General features: G+C 47.4%; 1 protein-coding gene across 6 annotated transcripts in view; it reads right to left on the reverse strand.

Annotated features, from left to right (window-relative positions):
* MYLK (myosin light chain kinase) overlaps positions 1-22,228 on the reverse strand; it is a 284,285-nt gene that overhangs the window by 36,074 nt on the left and 225,983 nt on the right. For all 6 annotated transcript variants that reach the window (XM_065943432.1, XM_065943428.1, XM_065943429.1 and 3 more), the window contains 4 exons: positions 16,930-16,980; positions 16,077-16,204; positions 14,018-14,171; positions 6,557-6,862 (listed from right to left, as the gene is read on the reverse strand). In XM_065943432.1, coding sequence (XP_065799504.1) covers positions 6,557-6,862; positions 14,018-14,171; positions 16,077-16,204; positions 16,930-16,980 — 639 coding nt within the window. The remainder of the gene's footprint in view (positions 1-6,556; positions 6,863-14,017; positions 14,172-16,076; positions 16,205-16,929; positions 16,981-22,228) is intronic.

Below are 22,228 nucleotides of genomic sequence, written 5' to 3' on the forward strand. Positions count from 1 at the left end.
GAAAGGAGCCTAAAGCAGACATGATTAAAAAAGAAATCACAGTAGCCAAGGGTAAGGTTAGGGTTATGAACTTTCATCAGCTAATGAATATTATAACTTGGGAGAACAACTTAGTGTTACATCCCATATAGGAGGAAGGCTGTAGACATATGGAAATCACATCTCAAGAGTTACCATAAGAAGAATAAACAGGTTCAAGAAATGTTCTGCTGAGTTCAACAATGGTATTTCAAATAGGACTTTAAGATAGCAAGAGATTCAACATCCATTCAATCACTAACAAAGCACCTGTGGATGCCAGTTACTGGACGGGGACTTAGAGACGAAATATTAATGATAATAACTACATTTAATATCAGGGAACTCCATTGTCCTGATGGGGCATCATCAGGAGGCCCCAACTGAGACAGTGGTTTGACCTCTCTTGACCTTTTGGTCCCCACACTACACATGCTGGTGTGAAATGGGCAGCAGGATGGGAGAGGACAGAGAGGCAAGCTTTCTTGACATGGAATCTCCAGGAGAAATGGTCTGTCCTCCCCTAGTGAAGGAGCAGCAGCAGTACTGTGAGCCCTTGAGGGGCTTTCCAACAACCTGTCCCCCAGAGGCATCTTCCAGTTTGCCCTGAAATAGGAAGTAGTTCTAGAACTCGCCTCTCCCCATCTCTCTGACACCAGTTAGAAGTGGAGTAGCTGCTGTCACCTCAAACAGCACACCTACCCTCACCTCCTGCCTTTCTCCTTAGCAGTCAAGGCGCAGAGTGCCCTCCTGATCCATGGCTGTAGGGACACAGCTCAGTCTCAGGGAACCCACGCCTCTGTCTCTGTCTCACTGCTACATGGCAACCCATCCTCTGTGTGGGACGTGGACGGAGGCTCCAGGCTGAGACATTTCCCTTCCTCCTCTTCCTTCTTGTCCTGCCTCCACTCTGTTTGCAGGGGGAAGGGTCACGTGAGGAAGAGTCCCAGAGGAGCGGGGGAAAGACCACAGTTCAGTTAGTCAAGCTCTCTGAGCATCAGGGGGCAGTAATGAGAGAGGTGGCCATTCGGCAGCCATCTTTCCACTGAGGAAGGAGCTAAATTGCAGTTGGAAGAACTTCAATGAAATATTAAAAAACAAAAAATCTACTCAGGGCTGTGAGATGCAAGAGTTAAGTGCAAGAACTATCTGGAATATGTTTCTGGGATATTTCTGCAGTCAGATGAGTCCCATCCCCCTGGAGTGGCATTTGGGAGAGGAGCAGCATGGCGCTCCTACCCTCACAGGGCCTGTGCCGATCGGGCTCCTTGGACAGAGTGGTCCCTTTGCTCAGCGGGGTGCTGCGGTGCCCCCAGTGGACACTAGAGGGCGCCCCCGTCCTCGGGAGGTTGGCCGTGGTCAGCACCCCACCCCCTGCACTGGGTGAGCTGCTGATTTTCCTTGCATCTCTGGGGGCTCTACATCTCTAACTACCCTTGGGGCTCAAGGAAGCCCTTACTCTGCAAGATGTCTCTATCACAGCTGTTTGCTAACAACTATACAGACTAGAGGGCTTCCCAGGTGGCCCAGTGGTAAAGAATCTGCCTGTCAGGAGACAGAGGTTTGATCCCTGAGTCAGGAAGATCCCCTGGAGGAGGAAATAGCAACCCACTCCAGTGTTCTTGCCTGAAAAATCCCATGGACAGAGGAGCCTGGCGGGGTACAGTCCATGGGGTCACGAAGAGTCAGGCACAACTCAGCGACTGAGCATGCATGCACGCATACAGACTAGAACAAATTAGGATCAGGAGCAAGGATGATGTGGATTTAGGAGTTAGAGCTGAGTGGAGCTTCCTGGGAGGGATGGAGTGGGTGGGAGTGGAGATTCCTGGGGGGGATGGGAGACAGCAGCTGTTTTCGGGGTGGGGGGAGGGGAGGTGCTAGTTTAGCCAGGTTTGGGAAGTCAGGGAGGAGAGCTGTCAGGTTAGGGACCTGTCTGAGAGGTGGCCCAGGCATAAGCAGGCCACTAGAGCTGGGTGGGGGCCTCTGTGCTGTGCTGTGTCCTCCACTGTATCCCCAGCACCCTCTCAGCGCTGGGAAAACAGGACAGGTGAAGGGCGAATGCAGAGTGAGGGCTGGGATGGAGCTGAGAGGTCAGGATGAAGCCAAAGACTAAAGTTGCTGAAGTGGAGGGAAGAGGGGCCGTGGTAGCGGTGGGGAAGATGAGAGTCAACGTTAGTGGGGCTTAGAGTAAGTAGGGCTCCCTGGCACTGCCTTTCTGATGATCAGACCCCACTGGCTCACAGCAATGACCTACCATAATCACTTACCCCATCCTGCTTCTACACATGTACATGTACACACACACACACACACACACACACACACACACACACACATACACTGAGACCCAAGGCACTTTTAAAAAGAAGAGAAAATCGACCCTGGCTATAACTAACAGGCATCTGAACAGTCCATAGAGAGCTTCACTTGGAAGTTCCACCCCCTTATCCTCACCCTCCCATTCCCCCACCTTAGAGAATGTGCTGCTCTGCCCCTTCCCTTCCTCCCCCTGAGACCATTCAGCTGGTTCTGAGAGTGGAGCTGCCAGCCTGGAAGCCCTGAGTGGCCTGAAGCCCCTCTGGATTGCAGGTGATTTCAACATTTCAACATTTGTCTGCTCCCAGCCAGGATGGACCCCAGAAGGAGAATCTAAGAACCACAGTGTGTGTGTGCGTGTTGCGGGGGGTGAAGTGGTGGGGGGGTGGGCAGGGGGTCGGTTTCAACTGACTGTGGGGAAGAAGTGAGGAGACACCTGCCTGGAGCCAAGTGATCTCAGCCCTCCTCTCCACAGATCATCCTCGCAGTCCTGGAAGCTTCTGTCCAGGCCTCTTCAGAGCCATACTCACAGCTTCTGTGGCCTCTGGCCCTCTGTGTGGGGCTCATCAAGGATTCTGCAGTCTCTCCTGGTGTATGCTATAAAGGACCTTGGAAGCGTTCCTTTCCACCTAATGTGTGTCTCACTGCCATGTTATCCCCTTTCTGTCACTTTCCCAAGAGGTGGGGAGTCGTCTTCTTGGACAAAGTACTATTCTAAAAACATGCAGACTGGAACCTGGCCACCGGCCCTGGCACCCCCACCCTGACCAGTTTGCTCCCACTCTGCTCTCATCAAAGGGGGGCGTCACACGGCAGCAGATGGAGTTGTGCTGCTCTGTTTCTCTCAGCAGGCATTTGTGAGCAGCTAGTGGCAGGAGCCCCGGGAGACTGCAGAACTGGCAGGGCTGCCCCGGGCCCGGGCTCCAGAGTCTCCCCCCAGCCCCACCTAGCATGCTGTAGCTCTCATGGAGGCCTGATCTCCAGGTATCTCCAGGGTTCGCCTGGGCAAAGGACCCCAAGACAGGACCGCACAGGCAAAATTGTAAATTTGGTGTGTTTTCCATTGGCATCCTCCAAGCTTTCTCTCTGGAGCCCGTGTTTAACTTGAGAGTAAAGTTTAATATCTATATTAAACCTAAAATTTAAAACTAAAGACGGTGACCCTGTCATGACAGTTTCCACACTTACGACACCTCTGGCTATAAGGGTGACTTCAGGCTCTCACTCTATTGAGCTGCTGCTGCTGCTAAGTCACTTTAGTCGTGTCCAACTCTGTGTGACCCCGACATCTGTCGTCCCTGGGATTCTCCAGGCAAGAACACTGGAGTGGGTTGCCATTTCCTTCTCCAGTGCATGAAAGTGAAAAGTGAAAGTGAAGTCGCTCAGTGGTGTCTGACTCTTTGCGACCCCATGGACTGCAGCCTACCAGGCTCCTCCATCCATGGGATTTTCCAGGCAAGAGTACTGGAGTGGGATGCCATTGCCTTCTCCGCATTCTGTTGAGCTGGTCCTTTAGTCTCCTCTCTACCTCACATCTTCAAGTTTATTCTCTCCTAGAGCCCTTTCGCTTGCTTTCCCTCCCCCTTTCCTTCCTGCCCCCAACCTTGCCTCCATCTTAAATTCACAGCACTTGTTTTCTTCTGTTCACAGGACACTTCTTGAAATGGCATTCCACATAGGCCTCCTTCTTCCATTCATTCCTTAGCCGCAGGCCAACCATTTTTTACCCCATGGAAGCTTCCCAGGTGGCTCATTGGTAAAGAACCCGCCTGCCAATGCAGGATATGCAGGTTCCATCTCTGGGTCAGAAAGATCCCCTGAAATAGGAAATGGCAACCCACTCCAGTATTCTTTCCTGGAAAAGCCCTTGGACAGGAGAACCTGATGGGCTGCAGTCCATGGGATTGCAAAAGAGTTGGACACCACTGAGTGACTGAGCATGCACAGAAGTGCTACGGACTTTGCTCTCAAAGATCACTGCACAGCAAAGGGCTAAACCCAGACATCCTCCCGCGTCCTCATCCCTTTCCCCTTCGCCACTTGCTGCTTCTTGTGTTTCTGCAACACAGCAACCGCCCTTTGCTTCTTCCCCCTCTTAGTCCTTTCTCCGGTCATGCAGTTTTCTTCATTTCTGTGTCATTGCTGACTTTCTTTCTGCCCTCATTGATGCCCATGGCTTCAATTACCAATTCAATAGTGAAGAGAGCTGGAGCTTAAACCTTTCTCCTGAGCTCTGGACTCAACCATTCAACAGTCTGAAGACACCTCCCTGTGGACAGCCCTCAGACACCTCAAAACCAGAGCCTCCACCTCCTCGGGACTCCCTGCTATCTAACCTCTAAGTCACTAAGAGGCAGCCTGACCTCCTCCATCAGTGTAACCAAAGGAACTCAGGCTCAGGGTCAGACAGCTCCGAGTTCAAGCTTCAGCACACCATTTTCAAGCTTTGTGACCTTGGGCAAATAGCTTCATTCCTCTAAACCTCAGTACCGCTATCTGTAAAAGGCGGGTAATAATAGTATCTACTTCATTGAGTTAGATGTGTGAAATAATGCATGGAAAATGCTTTAATCTGGCTATATATTAATAGCAAGTGTTAAATATGTTAGCCACCATAAAACATAATAATCTCTAAATGGCTCCTGAATTTGTGTTTAGTTACAAGCCAGGATGTGGGAGCAATCTTAGATTCTTCTAACTTTTCCCTGCCCAAGAAGTGATTCAGTTCAGTTCAGTTCAGTTGCTCAGTCGTGTCAGACTCTTTGTGACCCCATGAATTGCAGCATGCCAGGCCTCCCTGTCCAGCACCAACTCCCAGAGGTTACTCAAACTCATGTCCATCGAGTCAGTAATGCCATCCAGCCATCTCATCCTCTGTTGTCCCCTTCTCCTCCTGCCCCCAATCCCTCCCAGCATCAGGGACTCTTCCAATTAGTCATTAGGAATGGTCAATCCTACCTCCTAAAGTTCCCTTACTATCCTCTCCTGGACTACAACAGAGAGGCCCAATCAGTATCTTACTGACTTCCCATCCCATCCACTTCAGTGCTTCTCAAACTTTCATGTGTATATGAATCCATGGGGGGCTGAGGGTGGATGATGTTAAAATGAAGGTTCAAAATGTATTAGGGAAGTGGGGGGTGGGGCTCGTGGAGAATCTGCATCTCTAACAAGTTCCCAGGATCCCAAGACTCTTGGTCCAGACCACACTTTGAGTTGTAAAGGTCTACACTTCCTCAAACTCTTAAAAAAAAAAAAAAAAGATCTAACTATATCAAGCTCCTACTTGAAAACCTTTGATAACTCACAATTTTATCTAGACTATCCTTTTTGTGTTGCTTCCTCCTATTCTATCTCACACAGCATATTCTCCTGGCCACATATGAGAGTCTCAAAATGACATGTGTTTCTACCAGTTTGTACCTTTGCTCACATTGTTTCCTTTGCAAGGAATGCTTCTCTCTATCTGACCTGCCTCTTGGAATCCTATTCCTTTCTCCAAGACTCAGTGTAAGTATTACATCTAGGAAGTCATTCCCAAGCTTTATAGCAAAACTATTCATGCTTTCTGCTGTATCTCCACAATTTGTTTATACCGCTATAATATCAAAAGGATGTGGCCCATTTCAAGATGGTCTTAACTACAGTCTTCACAGCTGTCCTCCTTGTTAGATTTTAAACTTCTGCTCTTAGTGGTCTTCATTTCCTAGGTACCTGACACTGAGTAGACCCTCAAACAGGAGTGCAAGAAAGGAGGGAGAGGGATGGTAGGGGAAGATGATGAAACTGTATGTAGTGGGGAATATGTGTAACTCTATGGCTGATTCATGTCAATGTATGACAAAACCCACTGAAATGTTGTGAAGTAATTAGCCTCCAACTAATAAAATAAAATTAAAAAAAAAAAAAAGAAAAGAAACTGTATGTAGGTCTACCTGAATTCCAGCTTTCTAGGACTGTACTCCTGATTAACACACCATCGCCCCTTGGTGGCACTGTATCAAAATTGCTGGTTCAATATTTTTTGAAAGATCACAGGTACCTCTTTTAGAGTATGGCTCAGCATTACAACATTGGAAAGCAAGATCCCAAAAGACCCTGACAGTCACCAGCAAAGTCTTGTCAGTTCCCCTGTATCCATCTCCAAACAGACTTCTACACACACAAAGTAAGTCATGGACATTTATCTCAAGCCAGTGATGAAAGGAAGGCAGCTTACCTTCTTCAGGTTTCTCTCCCAAGGCTGTGAGTTCAGACTCCTGGCTTGGCTCACTGGTTCCATAGACATTGATTGCACGCACACGGAATTTATACTCTCTGTCAGGCAGCAGGTCTTGAACGTTGAAAGAAGTGCTGCGGCATGTGGCTAGTTCCTTCCACGTCTTGTCCACTGAGTCCCAGATCTCGACACTGTATGACTGTACGGCGCTGCCCCCATCATACGAGGAGCCATACCAGGACAAGGTCAGTGAGGAACTTCGGATGTCAGAGGCACAAGGCGTGCCGGCTGGGGGGTCTGGCTTGTCTGGGGAAACAGAAGGATAGCATCACCCAACTGTGCATGACTGCAGGGAGAGAAGGTTTTTGAATTAGCTAGTCATTTACAGATGTAAGAGCTGGACCATACAAAAGACTAAACGCAGAAGAATTGATGCTTTCAAACTGTGGGGCTGGAGAAGACACTCGAGAGTCCCTTGGACAACAACGAGATCAAACCAGTCAATCTCGAAGGAATCAGTCCTGAATATTCATTGGAAGGACCGATGCTGAAGCTGAAGCTCCAATACTCTGACCACCTGATTCAAAGAGCTGACTCATTGGAAAAGATCCTGATGCTGGGAAAGATTGAAGGCAGGAAGAGAAGCGGGGAGACAGAGGATGAGATGGTTGGATGGCATCACTGACTCAATGGATATGAGTTTGAGCAGGCTCCAGGAGATGGTGAAGGACAGGGAAGCCTGGCATCCACTGGGTTGCAAAGAGTCGAACACAGCTGAGCAACTGAACAACAACGAGGGAGAAGCAGCTGTGGTCCCTGGTCCCGGCTCTCTTTCCCGCATCTGCACAGTCACATCTATGCAAACACCTGTCTACGTGGGAAGCCCCACAAATACATATACTATTTGCTTGAATATACTGTCTTTTTTGGCTAGTTTCTAGTCTACACGTCATGATTTCCTGTGCTTTGCCCAAGTCATAAACATATTTCTCAGTGTAAACAGATCTAGGAAGCTCCCCAGGAGGTGTGGACTGCTTCCCATCAAAAATATGTCTTGAAAGAGAGATCATTGTGTATATGTGCATGTATCTCCTCCAGGCCTGAGGCCAGTGACCTGAGACATAACCAGGGGCCAGTCTCTACTTTCTCTGGGACACTTCCCGTGTACTGAGGGTCAGTACAGCACAGTGAGCTCTGAAGCCACACACTGGGTTTGAATACAGCTCTGCCTTCATTCACTACTTCTTAGCCTCTGTGCTAAGTTTCATCCTCTGAAAATGCACATGATAACAGCACTGGATCACAAGGTTGTCATGAGATATTCTTAGGAAAACATCCTGTTTGAGTAGCCTTGACTGTCATCATTATTGCAGAAGTTCATTTCTAACTTTATAAAACATTACTCTTACCCTCTCTTCCATCCTCCTGCTGCTGCTGCTTAGTCAATCAGTTGTGTCTGACTCTGTGAGACCCCATGGACTGTAGCCCACTAGGCTCCTCTGTCCATGGGATTCCCCAGGCAAGAATACTGGAGTGGGTTGCCATGCCCTCCTCCAGGGGATCTTCCTGACCCAGGGATCGAACCTGGGTATCTTGCATCACAGGCAGATTCTTTACCACTGAGCTACCAGGGAAGCCCTCCGACCTCCTAGGACAGGTATAAAATGAGATAGAGAATTTCAAAGCAAACCACAGTAGCAAATCACAGTCATCTTTAAGGGCCGGAAAATGAGCTGAAGATACAAACTAGGAACAGTCCCTTGGGCTGGCCACCATCCTCTTCAGACCAGTAATGCTAAGAACCAGTAACACTGCCAACTTCAAGGCAGATCACAGCAGCCAGTATGCTCATTAATGAGGTTCTTGAGTTTTGAGATTTTTGATAGTTGTTAATCTCCGCCTGCAATGCAGGAGACACAGGAGATGCGGGTTTGATCCCTGGGTCTGAAGATACCCAGGAGGAGGAAATATCAACCCACTCCAGTATTCTTGCCTGAAAAATCCCATGGACAGAGGAGCCTGGTGGTTTAAAGTCCACGGGGTTGCAAAGAGTCGGACACAACTAAGGAACTAAGCATGATTAAGCACATCTGAACAAAATTCTCCTATTTTTCGGATTTAGTCTCTGCAGGTAGTTGGTTTAGTTACAGATACAGATGCTCAGTAACCTTCATCTCCTCTAAGACAATCTGCACTTCAGAATTCTCTAACAAGAAAGGTCATGTATTATGCTCTGTGAATTTATAAGCTATGTGAATTCTAGCTAATTCCTTAACTTCCAAGACTATTTTGCTTGTTTTTGTCATTTCAAAAGTGGGGTTATATATCAGTCTCTCCAGGTTCTGCAAGCATCAAATAAAGTAAACCCAGGTAATGTACTTGATTCCTGCTTTCCTACACCTCAGCTAGGTAGGAAGGCCAAAGAAAATTACTGCAGATGACCGAAGCATATGAGGAGAAGAAAAAAACATCCTCTGTGTGTATGTGTGTATATACATATAAACACATACATACACATATGTGTGCATACACATACACCTATACACAGACATACCATACATACCTATACACATACATATTCATCCCCTCCCCTCCAAGTCCTGCTGCTTCTTCATTCCAGCCAGGAATGCACTGCCTGGAAGCCATTCATCCCCTGTAGCTCAAATCTGGGTTGACTCGCCCTGGAATGACTCTGGGGCTGTGACAGCCACTCCCTGCTGGTGACAGTCACTCTGGAGGCCTCTTGTGATGGAACCACTTTCACTGGTTGCTCAACATGTTCTCTTAGAAAAACTGTTTGTTCTAAAAGATATATTGGTCTTTCTAGAAATATTTCTGGTGTTGACTAAGAGGTTTATTACTCTAAACTCTCTTACAGGCAAGTGGTTCAAGTCCTCTAAGATCCAGCGAAAGAAGTAAAAAGGCCTAAAGAAGGATGAAAGACAGACTCCTTGCCTCCTTTAGAGGATATGCCTGGAAAACTTCTGACTGGACATGTTTGGTGTCCTGTAGTTTGAGACAACAAATACAGATACACTCTACTGACTGATATATTCCCCTCCTGCTTTAGTGAAGAAGAGAAAACTTTGAGAAATGGCTATTTTGGAAGAGGTACTATTAATCCCCCACCCTGCTCCAAATGTCTTTTGGCTGAAAGAGAAAAAAACAGGCACCAGACATATGTCATGGCCTGAAGCACAAGAAAAGCTGCAAAACTAGAGAGAACATCTTTAATTCCAAGTGAAACCTCAATGCTTTCAAGGAATCTGATGCCAAATTAAGGGCTTCAGAACAGAGGCAAGTCTGAAGTCATGGGAGATTGGAAGCCCCCTCCCCCACGACTGTCCTTAGAGCCACGGGCTGTGCCTGATGTCTTCTGTTCTTTCCAACCTACAGAGTCCACACAGAGGCTGGACAAGCTGGGGATGAAAACCCTCAGGACAGAACAGATGTTCTTAGAACAGCCTCCCCTCCATGCCAAAGACACAGACAAACTCAGTCTGGGGGGAGGCTGGGCACGGCCTGGCAAAGGCCAGGCGGGCTGGGTGACTGGGGCCCCGAGCTCCAAGCTTCTGTGGAATTCTTTCATAACTCCCTGGACACTGGCCTAGCCGAATGGGAAAGGCTGAGTCTAAGGGAAGGGTCTTCGGTGGCAATAGCTCCAGGATTAGAAAATGTTCAGTAAATGTTCTCACTCCTGGGAAATCGGAGGATCTCATCTCTAATGCTTCTCTATGCTGACAATCGCTATGCACTTGTGCATTTGAAAATGGTCTTTGACTGGATCTAACCCCACCCTGACCTCCCTTCACATGCACCTGCAGCTTTTAAACTTTGGCAGGGCTGTGAGGGTCCCCAGGTTGTGCACCTGGGTAATCCCAGCCCTCTGGGGTTAGGCAAGGTGCTGCGCTTACCAAGAACACCCAGCTGGCCAGTGGCAGAGCCAAAAGGAGATTCTAAAGGTCTCCAAACCCTCACTCCAGGGGCCTGTTTTCTTCTAGGCTATCAGGCCACATAAGATGAAGAAAGCATCTTGCTGAAGCCCAAGCCAAGCATTATGAAGTGAAATCATCTGTCCTTAAAAATCATGCAAGTTCCCAGCTCAGATAGCCCTGGGGGGTTATTGGGTACCTGGGATTTTCTCTGCTGCATTCTTCTCCTTTAAAGATCTGCAGAGTGGTCTGTTTGTCTTGTGCTGGACTAGTCACATGAAGGACTCCATCTGGGGCAAGCTGCTCTCTCCTGCCTGAGCAACCCCTCCCTCACCCTTCCCAGGCTGAGCTGGATACCCAGGCACTGGCAGAGGCCCTCTGAGCCTCACACATCCCTGCGCTGCCCTTTGTTTTGGTTGTTGTTCAGTTGTTAAGTTGTGTCGGACTCTTTGCAACCCCTGAACTGTAGCCCGCCAGGCTTCCCTGTCATCCACTATCTGTCCTTTAACATATAATAATAATAATAAGCCTTTAAAATAGCTAAACATCACTCTTTTAAAGTAACTGAGGCAAAGGCTAATTTTTATCATCATTTTTAAAACTGTGTGCTGTGTGCTCAGTCACTCAGTTGTGTCCAACTCTTTGGGATCCCATGGACTATAACCCACCAGGCTCCTCTGCCCATAGGATTTCCCAAGCAAAATTACTGGAGTGGGTTGCCATTTCCTCCTCCAGGGGATCTTCCCAACCCAGGGATCAAATCCACGTCTCTTGGGTCTCCTGAACTGGCAGGCAGATTCTTTACCACTGAGCAACCTGGGAAGCCCCCCCCCGCCCTTTTTTTTTTTAAAAAAAGATAGGAGTCATAAAGTTAGTGGTAAACTTCTCTTCCTGTATGTTCTTTAAAGTACTCCTTTCTTTTCAGATAGTTTATGATTTTTAATTCTAGGAGTCATAAACTATCTGAAAATAACGGGGTATTTTAAAGAACATACAGAAGAGAAGTTTACTGTTAACTAGTAGAATCCCAGGGACAGAGAAGCCTGGTGGGCTGCCGTCTATGGGGTCACACAGAGTCAGACATGACTGAAGTGACTTAGCAGCAGCAGCAGCTGTAGAAATTGTGCTAAATTGGCCTTATTCAGTGGGCTTAAAAATGGATGCATCCAAAGTGCTTGAAACAGTCCAGAGTAGGCCAAACAATCTCTGTTTCATCTCATTTACATTTTAGATCTACTTAATCAACCCTGATCATATAATACACAGATGTCCCTAGAGACAGGCAGGTAAATCTGGGCTTAATCCAGGTTTACTTTGGACTGAGTTGAAATCCACAGGCTCTGAATGAATGCGGATTTGCTGTATCTATCAATGCAAGTCCTCATTTTATTGAGCAATTCTATTCTTAGCTCTCCGAGGGGGAGGCAGACAGAAAGCCCTTCCCCTCCATTCCATTCCCCTCCCAGGACGGCATTTAACATGCTGCTCCTGCCAGCTGGCGGGCAGCCACGCCAATGGCCCTGTCAGCACTGGCCGAGGAGAATGAGAAACTAAACCATAAAAGGCCACAACTGCAGGCCGGGCGGTGGTGATGGGGGAAGGGAGCTGGTGGCACTGCGCGGAGCGTGAGGGCCGGGGGCACCGGCTGCAGAAGAGCAGTTCCAGGGAGTTGACCCTAAAGTTCCCCCAGCAAGGGCAGGTCAGAGAGAACACCAAGGAAAACTGGAAACCACTGCCTGCTGATGGGTGGGGCATGGGGCCAAATTGATACTTCAGGTACAGATTTAAGGGTAAAGATGAACTAGATCACTAGTACCAACTGCCCACCCCCAAGAGTGTTCCTGACTCCAGAAGGAACAGATTAGAATAAGCATCTGGAGTCACCAAAGAGACAGCGAGGGGGACAAGGGTCCCTGCTGTCTTTTACAGAGGAGAAATTGTTCCCTGAGACCTTGGACCACTGGCATTCCCAGGGAGAAAAACTCCTGCCCTAAGGAAACCAAGGGCTTCTCCAGTGGTTCAGCAGTAAAGAATCTTCCTGCAATGCAGGAGATGTGGGTTCGATCTCTGGGCCAGGAAGATCCCCTGGAGGAGGGCATGGCAACCCACTCCAGTATTCTTGCCTGGAGAATCCTGTGGACAGAGAAGCCTGGCAGGCTACAGTTCATGGGGTTATAAAGAGTCGGACACGACTGAGCGACTGAGCACACACACATGCACACACAAGGAAACTAAACACAAAGAGGATTGAATCAATGAATGCCAGGCGAAAGGCTTTCATGTGCACCACGCATGAAGGCCCACAAGTGCACTGGGACCAGCCTGCTGTCCATCTGCTGCTCCTTCAAGGTCCTGAATGCCTGCCACGTGAGGGGACAGCAGGCTGAACATGACTGACAGCAGGAAGGCAGTTAGGAAGCTTGCTTGATATTTCAGGAGAGAGTAGATCCGAGCATGAAAAGCATAGTGATTGAGGTGGAGAGGGAAAAGTGAGCCTGGAGACAGACTCTGAACTCAGTCCTGTAATACAGAAGACATGAAAAAGGGAGTGGACTAGGGACTAGGAGGGCACAGTGATCTCAGAAAGGCAGTCCCAGCAGAAGAATGGAGCCTGGGGGCCAGGCTACAGGGAGCTAAAAAGTGTTGCCAGTGAGGCGAAGAAGCAGACTCAGAGTAGAGACTGGCTCTCTCAGAGGGCTTGGCTATGGAGAGAGAGCAGGAGATACTGCAAGAGTTGTGTCTGTGTGCATGGGGAAGATGATGGGGGAGACTTGGTAACATTTATAGGAGAAAAAGAGAAGCTGCAAAAAATAAGGATTGGGGACTTACGGGGCTTGGGGGCTCGTAGCCCTCAGGAGCCTGTGGTTTGGAGCACAGGAGAAAGGTGGGCAACACCCAGAGCCTGGAGGGTGGAATCAACATGGGGACAGAGAGACGCCTGCAGGTGTGGGGCCATGAAGTTGAGCAAGTTCATGTCTCATGCCTCCTATGTCTTGGAGAGGCCAGAGGCCAAGGTCTGCAGGGTAAAGGGTCTCAAAGAATGGCTGTCACAGGAAGTGGGAGACAGAGCTGACCAGTACCAATGCCTCCACTGAGCCTGGATGTTGACAGAGCCCAGGGCTGAGGCTGTGAGTTGATATCATCTCCCTGCTGCACCACGGGCTCAGGCAGAGTGGCAGTGAAGTTGAAAGGCAGCATTGATTCAAGGTGAGGGTCTGCCAGGGGACTGGGAGGGGACAGGACCAGGGGGACAAGGGTGTCACAGGGGCTAGCTACAGAGAGCTGTGGTGGTGGAACTCGGGGTCTCCAAAGGCTAGAGAGGGAAGCCTGAGGAGATTCACAGAAAAAGAAAAACACTATATGTGCAAGGTCTGGGATTTTCAATAAGCAGGCAGGGCAGCCACAGCATGAGAACAGGGAGAGAAAGGAAGGCCGTGGGCAGAGGGAACACATGTGCTGGGGGAGTACCCCAAAGGTGAGGCCTGGAAGCCCACCATCCTGCCTTCTGCACGCCCGTCCCCACACTCACCCACCACAGTGAGGTTGACCTGGGCCTGCCTGCTGCCCAGTTTGTTCTCCACCAGCAGGGTGTAGCAGCCACAGTGCTCCTGGCGCGCCGCCCGGATGGTGAGCTTGCTGCCCTGCTCGCTGTTCTCCACCTTGATGTGCTCGCTGTCCTGGATCTGGGGGCAGAGAGTGGGCCAGGCGCTGGAGACTTGAGCCAGAAAGGAAGGGGGTTCCAAGCCACGCCCCATACCCTCTAAGGGATGCAGCTGGATAGTGGTGTGGGGCTGGTCTTGTCTGCACCCTGGGCTTCCTGCTCAGGGTCCCTTCTCCTGCATTCAAAGCCAAGCTGCTCTGATGGGGCTCAGATCTGGGCAGGAAGGAAGGGTGCTGAGCAGGGTCTGGGGGTTGGGAATAAGCTATGTCTTCACTTGCTGCCCTAGACTGGAAATGAGGAACATCCCAGCCCACTCCACTGCTCTGGGATGGGAGGGTGGGAGAACACATTTGATCAAAGTCACGTACAAAGCCCACCCAGAGGGTTCTGACCTCCTCTGTGCTGTCAAATACCAATACCGATCACATGTGGCTACTCAAATTTTAGTTGAATGAAAAATAACCCAAATGTCCATTAATGAATGAACAAATAAAACATGGTACATCCAGATAATGGAATATTATTTGGCCATAAAAATGGATGGAGTACTGGTTCATGTTACAGTATGGATATGCCCTGAAAATATTATGCTAAGTTAAAAAAAAAAAACCCAGACACAAAAGAACACATATGATTCCATTTATGAGAAATGCCCAGAGTAGGCAAATCCTTAGAGACAGAAAATAGGTTAGGGTCACCAGAGTCTGGGGGAAGGGAAGAAATGACTGCTAATGGATCTGGGCTTTCCTTTTGAGGTGGTAAAAATGTTCTGGAATTAGAAAATTGTTATAGTTACACAACCTTGTGAATATATGTACACTTAAAAAGGGTGAATTTCCTGATGTGTGAATTCTATCTCTACAAAACTGTTATAACCATTTTTAACTAACTGAAATGTAAAATTCAGTTTCTCAATTGCAGTAGTCACATTTCACAAGCTCAATAGCCACATGAATTTAGTGGCTACCATACTGGATAACAGATACAGAACAATTACATCACTACAGAAAGTTCTGTTGGAATGGAGCTGGGACTCGGCTAAATGTCTCTGAAGAGGGTTGAGATTTGCATCTCACTTCAGACATCACTAACCCAGACAAAACCCAAGCAAGCACGCTTTGGGAGAAGGCCAGCTTCTCTTCTTGTCTTTTGAGAACAACCCTTCTTTCCTCCCCAGTACAAGCCTCCCACCTCTGGGCCTTAGGACAGTTTGAATGGGTTAGGAATGGAGCAACAGAGGCTTCAAGAAGTCATCACACCTTCTGTGGAGTTCCTGACCCAGGGCCAGCCCGCCATTCTAGCATGTGGGTACACATTGCCAGTGTGGGACTGGAGGAATGGATAAGCTCCCCAAGCTCCTTTAAAAGGAACCAGTTATTTGGAAATTTAAACATTTTCCCATAGGATTGTTCTTATAAATGATAGTTAGATTTCTGGGTCAGGAAGCCAAAATTCTGTTTAACGTACAAAACTACTCAAATACTCAGACGCACTTTTATCTCTCCAGCACATGGTAAGTCTAAGTGGTTGCCACAGATAGGGCTCAGTAAGCTGGCACAGAATCACAGAAAGCTCAGGGGTCTGAGAGATCATTCAGGTCACTGGTTTGATTTTCCTGACTCCGAGTAGAATTCTAGGCAGAGATATCAAAATCAGGTGGGAGCCATGGGTGGTTTGTTCTATTATGTCCTTCATACTCTATCACACAGATTGTCTATAAAACAGGCAATCTTGCCAGGTGCTGAAGAGAAGGTTATTAAGAGCTCAAATTTGGTGGGTGGGTGATGGTGAGGGGCTCTCCCATGTCTAAGGCCCCCTTGATGAACAGTGATGCTGCCTCCATCACAACGTTTCTCATTCCCTCTGACCCAGAGTTGCTCTGGAATTTGTGCGGGTTATTCTTGGGCCACTGCCCTCCAGGACTGACCTGCTTTCGGAACTTCATCCAGGTGCAGGTGATGGGCTGGGTGCCGGTCACCTTACCAAACAGCTCCACAGACTCTCCTGCTCGCACCTTCTGGTCCTCAGGAAACTGGATGATCTGAGGCGGCATGGCTGGGGGAGGACAAGAGGGAGAGTGAGCTCGAGGAGGAAGGAGCCTCAAATGTTCTGATACCATCTGACGCTTCTGGTCACGCTGGTTTGTGTCTCCTCTCTCACCTTCCGGAGCCTTCAGGGTGAGACTGAGGGCAGTGACCTCTGCTCCACATACTCAGGCTGACGGACCTGCTAGTTCTGTTGGTCTCTTGATCCTGATTCCAACAGAAGTGACCGATACGCAATGACTCTCTGCTGGTTGGTTGCTCTGGTATTTGTGATTTCCCCTAAGTTTTTGAATCTTATGTCTTAACTCCTTTCTTAACTATGTAGTGCCTTGCCATCTAATATCCAGGTCACTCTGGCTAACAGGCTCAAACTGGTTCACATCCTCAAATGTCTTTCCGTGGAAAACAGACAGTGATTCCTATGACAAGGACCTACAGAGCAGACCATGAGAACAGCACAAAGTGGATCATTTCCACAAGGGCATACTGGAGGACAGAGGGGTGAGCAGGCTTTATGCCAGGAGAGAAGGAGAAAAGGCAAGTAGTGAAGAGGGTGTAGGACCCAGAGTTGCAGAAACTCAGGGAAAATTCAGCCTAACTATTGCAGAGCTTGAATCCGGGGTTAGGGTGTGGTCTCCCGGGACCACAGCCCCAGTGATCAGTCTAGCAGAGCAAAGGGAAAACCCCTTACAGCAGATGACTCCCTTGTCCCTAAATGCTGCTGTGACCAATTACCTGCCTTCGGAGGTGTCTTGGGGGCAGGCTTCTTTTTCACAGTTGCATCACCTGAAAAAAAGACATTCACAGGTTATTTTCTGTGTTTTCACAAGGCTCCTAAGTCCTGGAAGGGTTCCGTCTTACCCTCTGGCCCCTCATCCAGACAGAGCTCTCACTTGAATATGCCTTTGGAGACCTTGCAGACTCACATGGAAAACCTCACGAGCAAATGAATATCCCTTCTTGGGGGGCCTCCGGAGGAATCCCTGGAAGGTCCATAGAGATAAACACTTCAAATATGTTTAAGTGTTCATTCTCCATTTCAGTGAGGATAACCCCAAACTCACTAACTCTTCTCTTACCCTAGCTTTCAGGAAACTCATAAAGGAAATTATGTCAGATAAACTGGCTAAATTTAGTCCTTGGTGTGGATCCAAGGGTCTCAGTCTTCCTTTTTGTAACAGACTATGGATTGGTGGCTTTTATTTATTTAACGTTTGTTGAATGGATCAGTGAGTGAATGAACAAATGAATGAACCAATCAATGGTCCCCTCCATTCTTAAGGCTACACTCTCCAAATAACTCACATAAGAAAAATGACCCAAACAGACCAGTTTTGCAGCACAAAACTATTCACTGGTCTAAGTAGTAATAGGGTGATCATGCAAAGATATTCCCAACTATCTTCATAGCTTGTTTTCATATTTCTTTCAGGTCTTTGTTCAAAAGTTATCTAACCTACTTATCCAAATGAAAACCTGCATTCACACAAACATCTGTATATGAATGTTTGTAGTGGGTTTATTTGTGATTGTCCAAAACTAGAAGTTATCCAATTGCCCTTCAACTGGAGAATGGATGAATGTGGTACATCCATATGAGGAAATACCACTCACTCACCAACAAAAAGGAACAAACTTCTGATACACACAACATGATGAATCTCAATGATTCATCCTTCTCTTCCACTAAGAGAAGAGAAAGGCTATGTACTGTATAATTCTGTTTGTAGGCCATTTTAGAAAAGGCAAAACTACAGAGACAGAGAAAAGGTGGGTGTAGGAGGGGTTGACTACTGAGGGGCACAAGGACATGTTTTAAGGTGTAGAGCCATATCTTGGTCATGGTTGTAGTTACAAGACTATAAACATTTGTCAAGAGCTGTGCAATAGAACAGGTGAATTCTATTGTGTATAAAATTATACCGTAATATGAAAAATGGGAAAGAGTTGCTTAATCAATGAGATCCTCCTGAACCACTCTACATCAAATAGCTGTGGTTTTATAAGATATTGTCCTTATTTTTAAGAAGAATATACTGAAGTATATAGGTGTAGAGGATACCATATGTGAAACTTACTTTCAAACTGCTCATAAAAAATAATGTGTATGTATGTACATGTGTATATGTTTGTGAAGACGTAGAAGGAAAGAGAAGTGGAAAACAGAGAAGGAAAGAGAATATATGATAAAGCAAACATGATAAAACATCAGTATTTGGAGAATGTGAGTGAAGGGTCTACAAGGATTATTTGTACTAAGTAGTACAACTTTTGTCTAGTTCTGAAATTTCAAAATAAAAATTAAACAGAAAATTAAACAATGTTTTATCCCATCAACATGATGTAGTTGTTCAAATGAGGGAGAAAGAGAGAGCAGTGTCTGGTGAGGAGATGGCTGGAAGGTGGGTTACAAAACAGTGGACCTGAAAGATAATCTTTAAAAAAAAATTTTTTTTTTCATGGTAGCATATTTGTTGTTAACTGACATTTCCAGGCATAATCTTATTTATTTAACCAGACCGTGTGGCATGCAGAACCTTAGTTCTCCTACCAGGGATCAATCCCTTGCCCCCTACAGTGGAAGCAGAGTCTTCGCCATTGGACTACCAGGGAAGTCCCTTGTGATGATCTGACTTGAAGAGAAGAGTCCCAGTGATTAGGAACAGAGTGTCTCAGAGTAGAGAGTCATGTTTATGATGTTTGGTGGAAGATCAGCAAGATGATGTTTGGTGGGAGGTGGCTGGAGCACAGGGCTGGTTTCAGAGAGCAGTGGCATGAAGATGGTGGGACAATTTAAGAAGATAGAAAAATTCTGCCCCTCAGTCACACTCGTCACATTTCAAGTGCTCATAGCCATACATGGTTAGTGGCTTCTATTATGCAGATAGAGAGCATTGCAATCATCACAGAAAAATTCTATTGGACAGTTCTAGTCTAGAATGAATGTGCGAGTTAGGTCTTTGTTCCGAATAACAGGGAATCCTGACTCAAACAAGAGTCCAGCTAGTCTAGAGGACCTCTGGAGGTCTTTCCAATTCCAGGGCATGAGAAAATCCAACTAGGAGGCCATTGCCATACTCTTAGAAGAAACTGATCCAGGTCTGGCCTTGGTAAAGGCTGCAGAAAATAAAATACAAATATGAGATGGAAGAAAATTTAAAAGATTTTAAGGGCTAAACAAGAGACAGTAACAAAGATTCCTCAGAAATTTCTTGCTTGAATAAATGGGAAAAATTTTACTGATGTAATATGGAATTTGGGAGTGAAAGATGAGGAGTTTGGCTTGGTCTAAGAGAATGTGGTTGATAAAAGGGTTTAAGCAGTATATAGGCTAGAAGTCCAGGATCAGAATTATAGAAAGAGTTGGTGGAAGCTGAAGGAGAAAGATTACAGGATCAAACATGCAATCATTAATGGGAACTGTGAGGATGGGTCAGTTCTTTGGGGGAAAAGTTCAGTGAAAGGTGAAAAAGGGTCAGGATCTTATCCGAGGTGATGCCACTAGTAAGGAGCTGGCATGAGGCAGATGGGCTATGGAGGGACTGTCCCTGTGACCCAGGATGGAGGACGAAGGGCACCAAGAAGGTACGACCAACATCGGGTGATGCATGGGCAGGAGATGCACCACCACCTCCAGTTTGAGAGGGCAGGACATGGGGTCAGAAGTTGCTCTACAGGAGATTCTCAAGAAAACAGGTAGTGAGTCAACTAATTCATCAAGAATTCCCGAGATGAGAGGGACACAGAAAGACAGGGTGACAGAAGAGGAAATGTCAAGCTAAGGTTTCTTCCACAGTGAGAGAGAAGAATCCAGATGTGAGAGCAGAAAACTAGGACTAGGTGAGAGAAAGAGCCCAGAGATACTAGTAGGCAAATGCCCCCGGGCACTCCCAGACCCCTCAGGAGTGGGCACCAGATGGGGTACAGAACCCTCAGCATGGACTGAGTCATGAAGCCCCTGCCCACCTGCATCCAGGGCAGATGGGAAGGGAGAGGGCACAGCTGGAAGAGAGTGGCTCTTCTGGGAAGGAAAAGGGGGTTCCTCCCAGAGCCAGGCCCATACCTCCTGGGAGCAGGAGAGTGTGAAGGGCTGCTGTTTTGGGTTGAGCTGCGCCACCACCCCCCAACTCATACATTGAAGTCTTAAACCTCCAGTACCTCAGAATATGACTATATTTGGAAACAGGAACTTCAAAGAGGTGATTAAATTAAAAGGAGGCTGCTAGGGTGGGCCTTAATCCAAACGGAATGGTGTCCTTATAAGAAGAGAAAACTTGGGCCCATGGAGAGACACCAGGAAGACGTGTACAGAGTAAAGGCCATGTGAGGACACGGCCAGAAGACTGCCCCCTGCAGGCCAAGGGGATAGAGGCCTCAGGAGAAACCAAACCTGCCGACACCCGACCTCAGGCTTCTAGCTTCCAGAACTGTGAGACAACACAGTGCTGATGTTGAGGCCGCCCAGTCTGTGCACACTGATGGAACTGGGGAGAAGCTCTGGGGGCAGGGTGCCCGCCTCTGGAGACGTAGGTGAGGAGTTAATAAAGAGGCAAAGATGGCACAGAGTTAAAGCGATGACTCCGAAGTTCCCTCTATACTGTCTTGGGGCCTGTGGGTAAACTTACATGGCCAGAAGCAGAGCCTGAGCTAATATCTATCTTTCTGTGTTATAGTTAAATATGGTTGAAGGCCAAAGTTTTCTGGTTGTTCAATAAATTTGGAGCATCTCTTGTTTGAATTCATTAGCATCTGAAACTGATTTTGTTCCCATCAGTCACAGCTATTTTAAATGTTAACAATGTTCTGCATCCTATTCTATACATATTTTAGAGGCCCATCTGCTGAAATCCATTAATTGTGTTCTGGGCTTAGGAGAACATGATTAATGGACTAGAAAGCAGAGTCACTGGATTCTAACACCCGATTTCTTGAAGACAACTGGACTCAGCAAGCTGAGTTTCTAATCTATGATGTCATCATCCTTTTTCTCATTGGATTCTTACCCCCAGCCAAACACAAGCAGGGCACTTCATACTGTTTCCATTTCATGAGAAAGGAGATGGATTTGAATAAAAGTCAGATGACTCGCTGGGTTCATAAAATGACACTTGGCTGAATTAGAAACAGAATTAAGCCTTCTTTGCCCAGTGTGTGGCTGCTTTTCTCCTGTTGTCTCCTGACTCCCTTGAACACTCTCCCCCATCCTCAAATCAGGGCCTTAAAACCCTTCTCTGTCCCTTTGCAGAAACGCAATGGGCATAGGCTCTGACCTTGGACTCGGGTTCAAATACTGCCCTGTTACTCCCTAAGGAGTGTGACTTAAATCTTGCTATGTAACCTCTTGGAGCTTTAGTGTCCCCATTCAAAGAATGTGGGGAGAATAAATAAAATTTGTTGTAAAGGATTAAGCTATGTTGTAAAGAAGATAATATAGCATAAAGTGCACATTCTAACACCAGTTCTACCAGCCCCCCGCCTCCGCCCATTCTCCTTTCTTCCCTAAACAGATCTCCAGAGGACTTCTCTGTACTTTCCTTCACGTGTTTAGTACCTGCACTGCCGGTCAGGTCAGCTTTATACCTCCATGAGCTCTCTCCTGCCGCGCCTGGAGCTCCTTCCCCAATTCAGGGCCTCAGTACAGGTAAAATTCTCACAGGTCCAGATGCCCAAACTCTCAGTACCTCTTGGGTCACTAACCAGTTTCTTGTTATCAGTCTTTTGTCCCCTGCCCTCTACTCCAACATCCTAAACTTTCTGCACTAACCATTGTAAGAGAGGAGTATCACAGAAATAGAAAAAGATAAAACCATCTTTGCAAACCCCATGATGGCTTCTGGCCACAGGGCCTGTAAGGAGAGCAGAGCATCCTCCCTCTCCTTGCCCAGGGTCTGTCCCTCTCCCAGACAGTCAGTCCCAGGCAGTATTCCTCTCCTGGTACAGCATTGCCCCCCAAACTCCCCAAACTAACCTAAACTCCTCTCTTTATCCCTCTTTTTGCTGTCCTCATTTTCCCTGGAGCCCAGACCTCTCTCCT

This window comes from Muntiacus reevesi, chromosome 8 (assembly GCF_963930625.1).
Source record: "Muntiacus reevesi chromosome 8, mMunRee1.1, whole genome shotgun sequence".
Taxonomy (NCBI): Eukaryota; Metazoa; Chordata; class Mammalia; order Artiodactyla; family Cervidae; genus Muntiacus; species Muntiacus reevesi.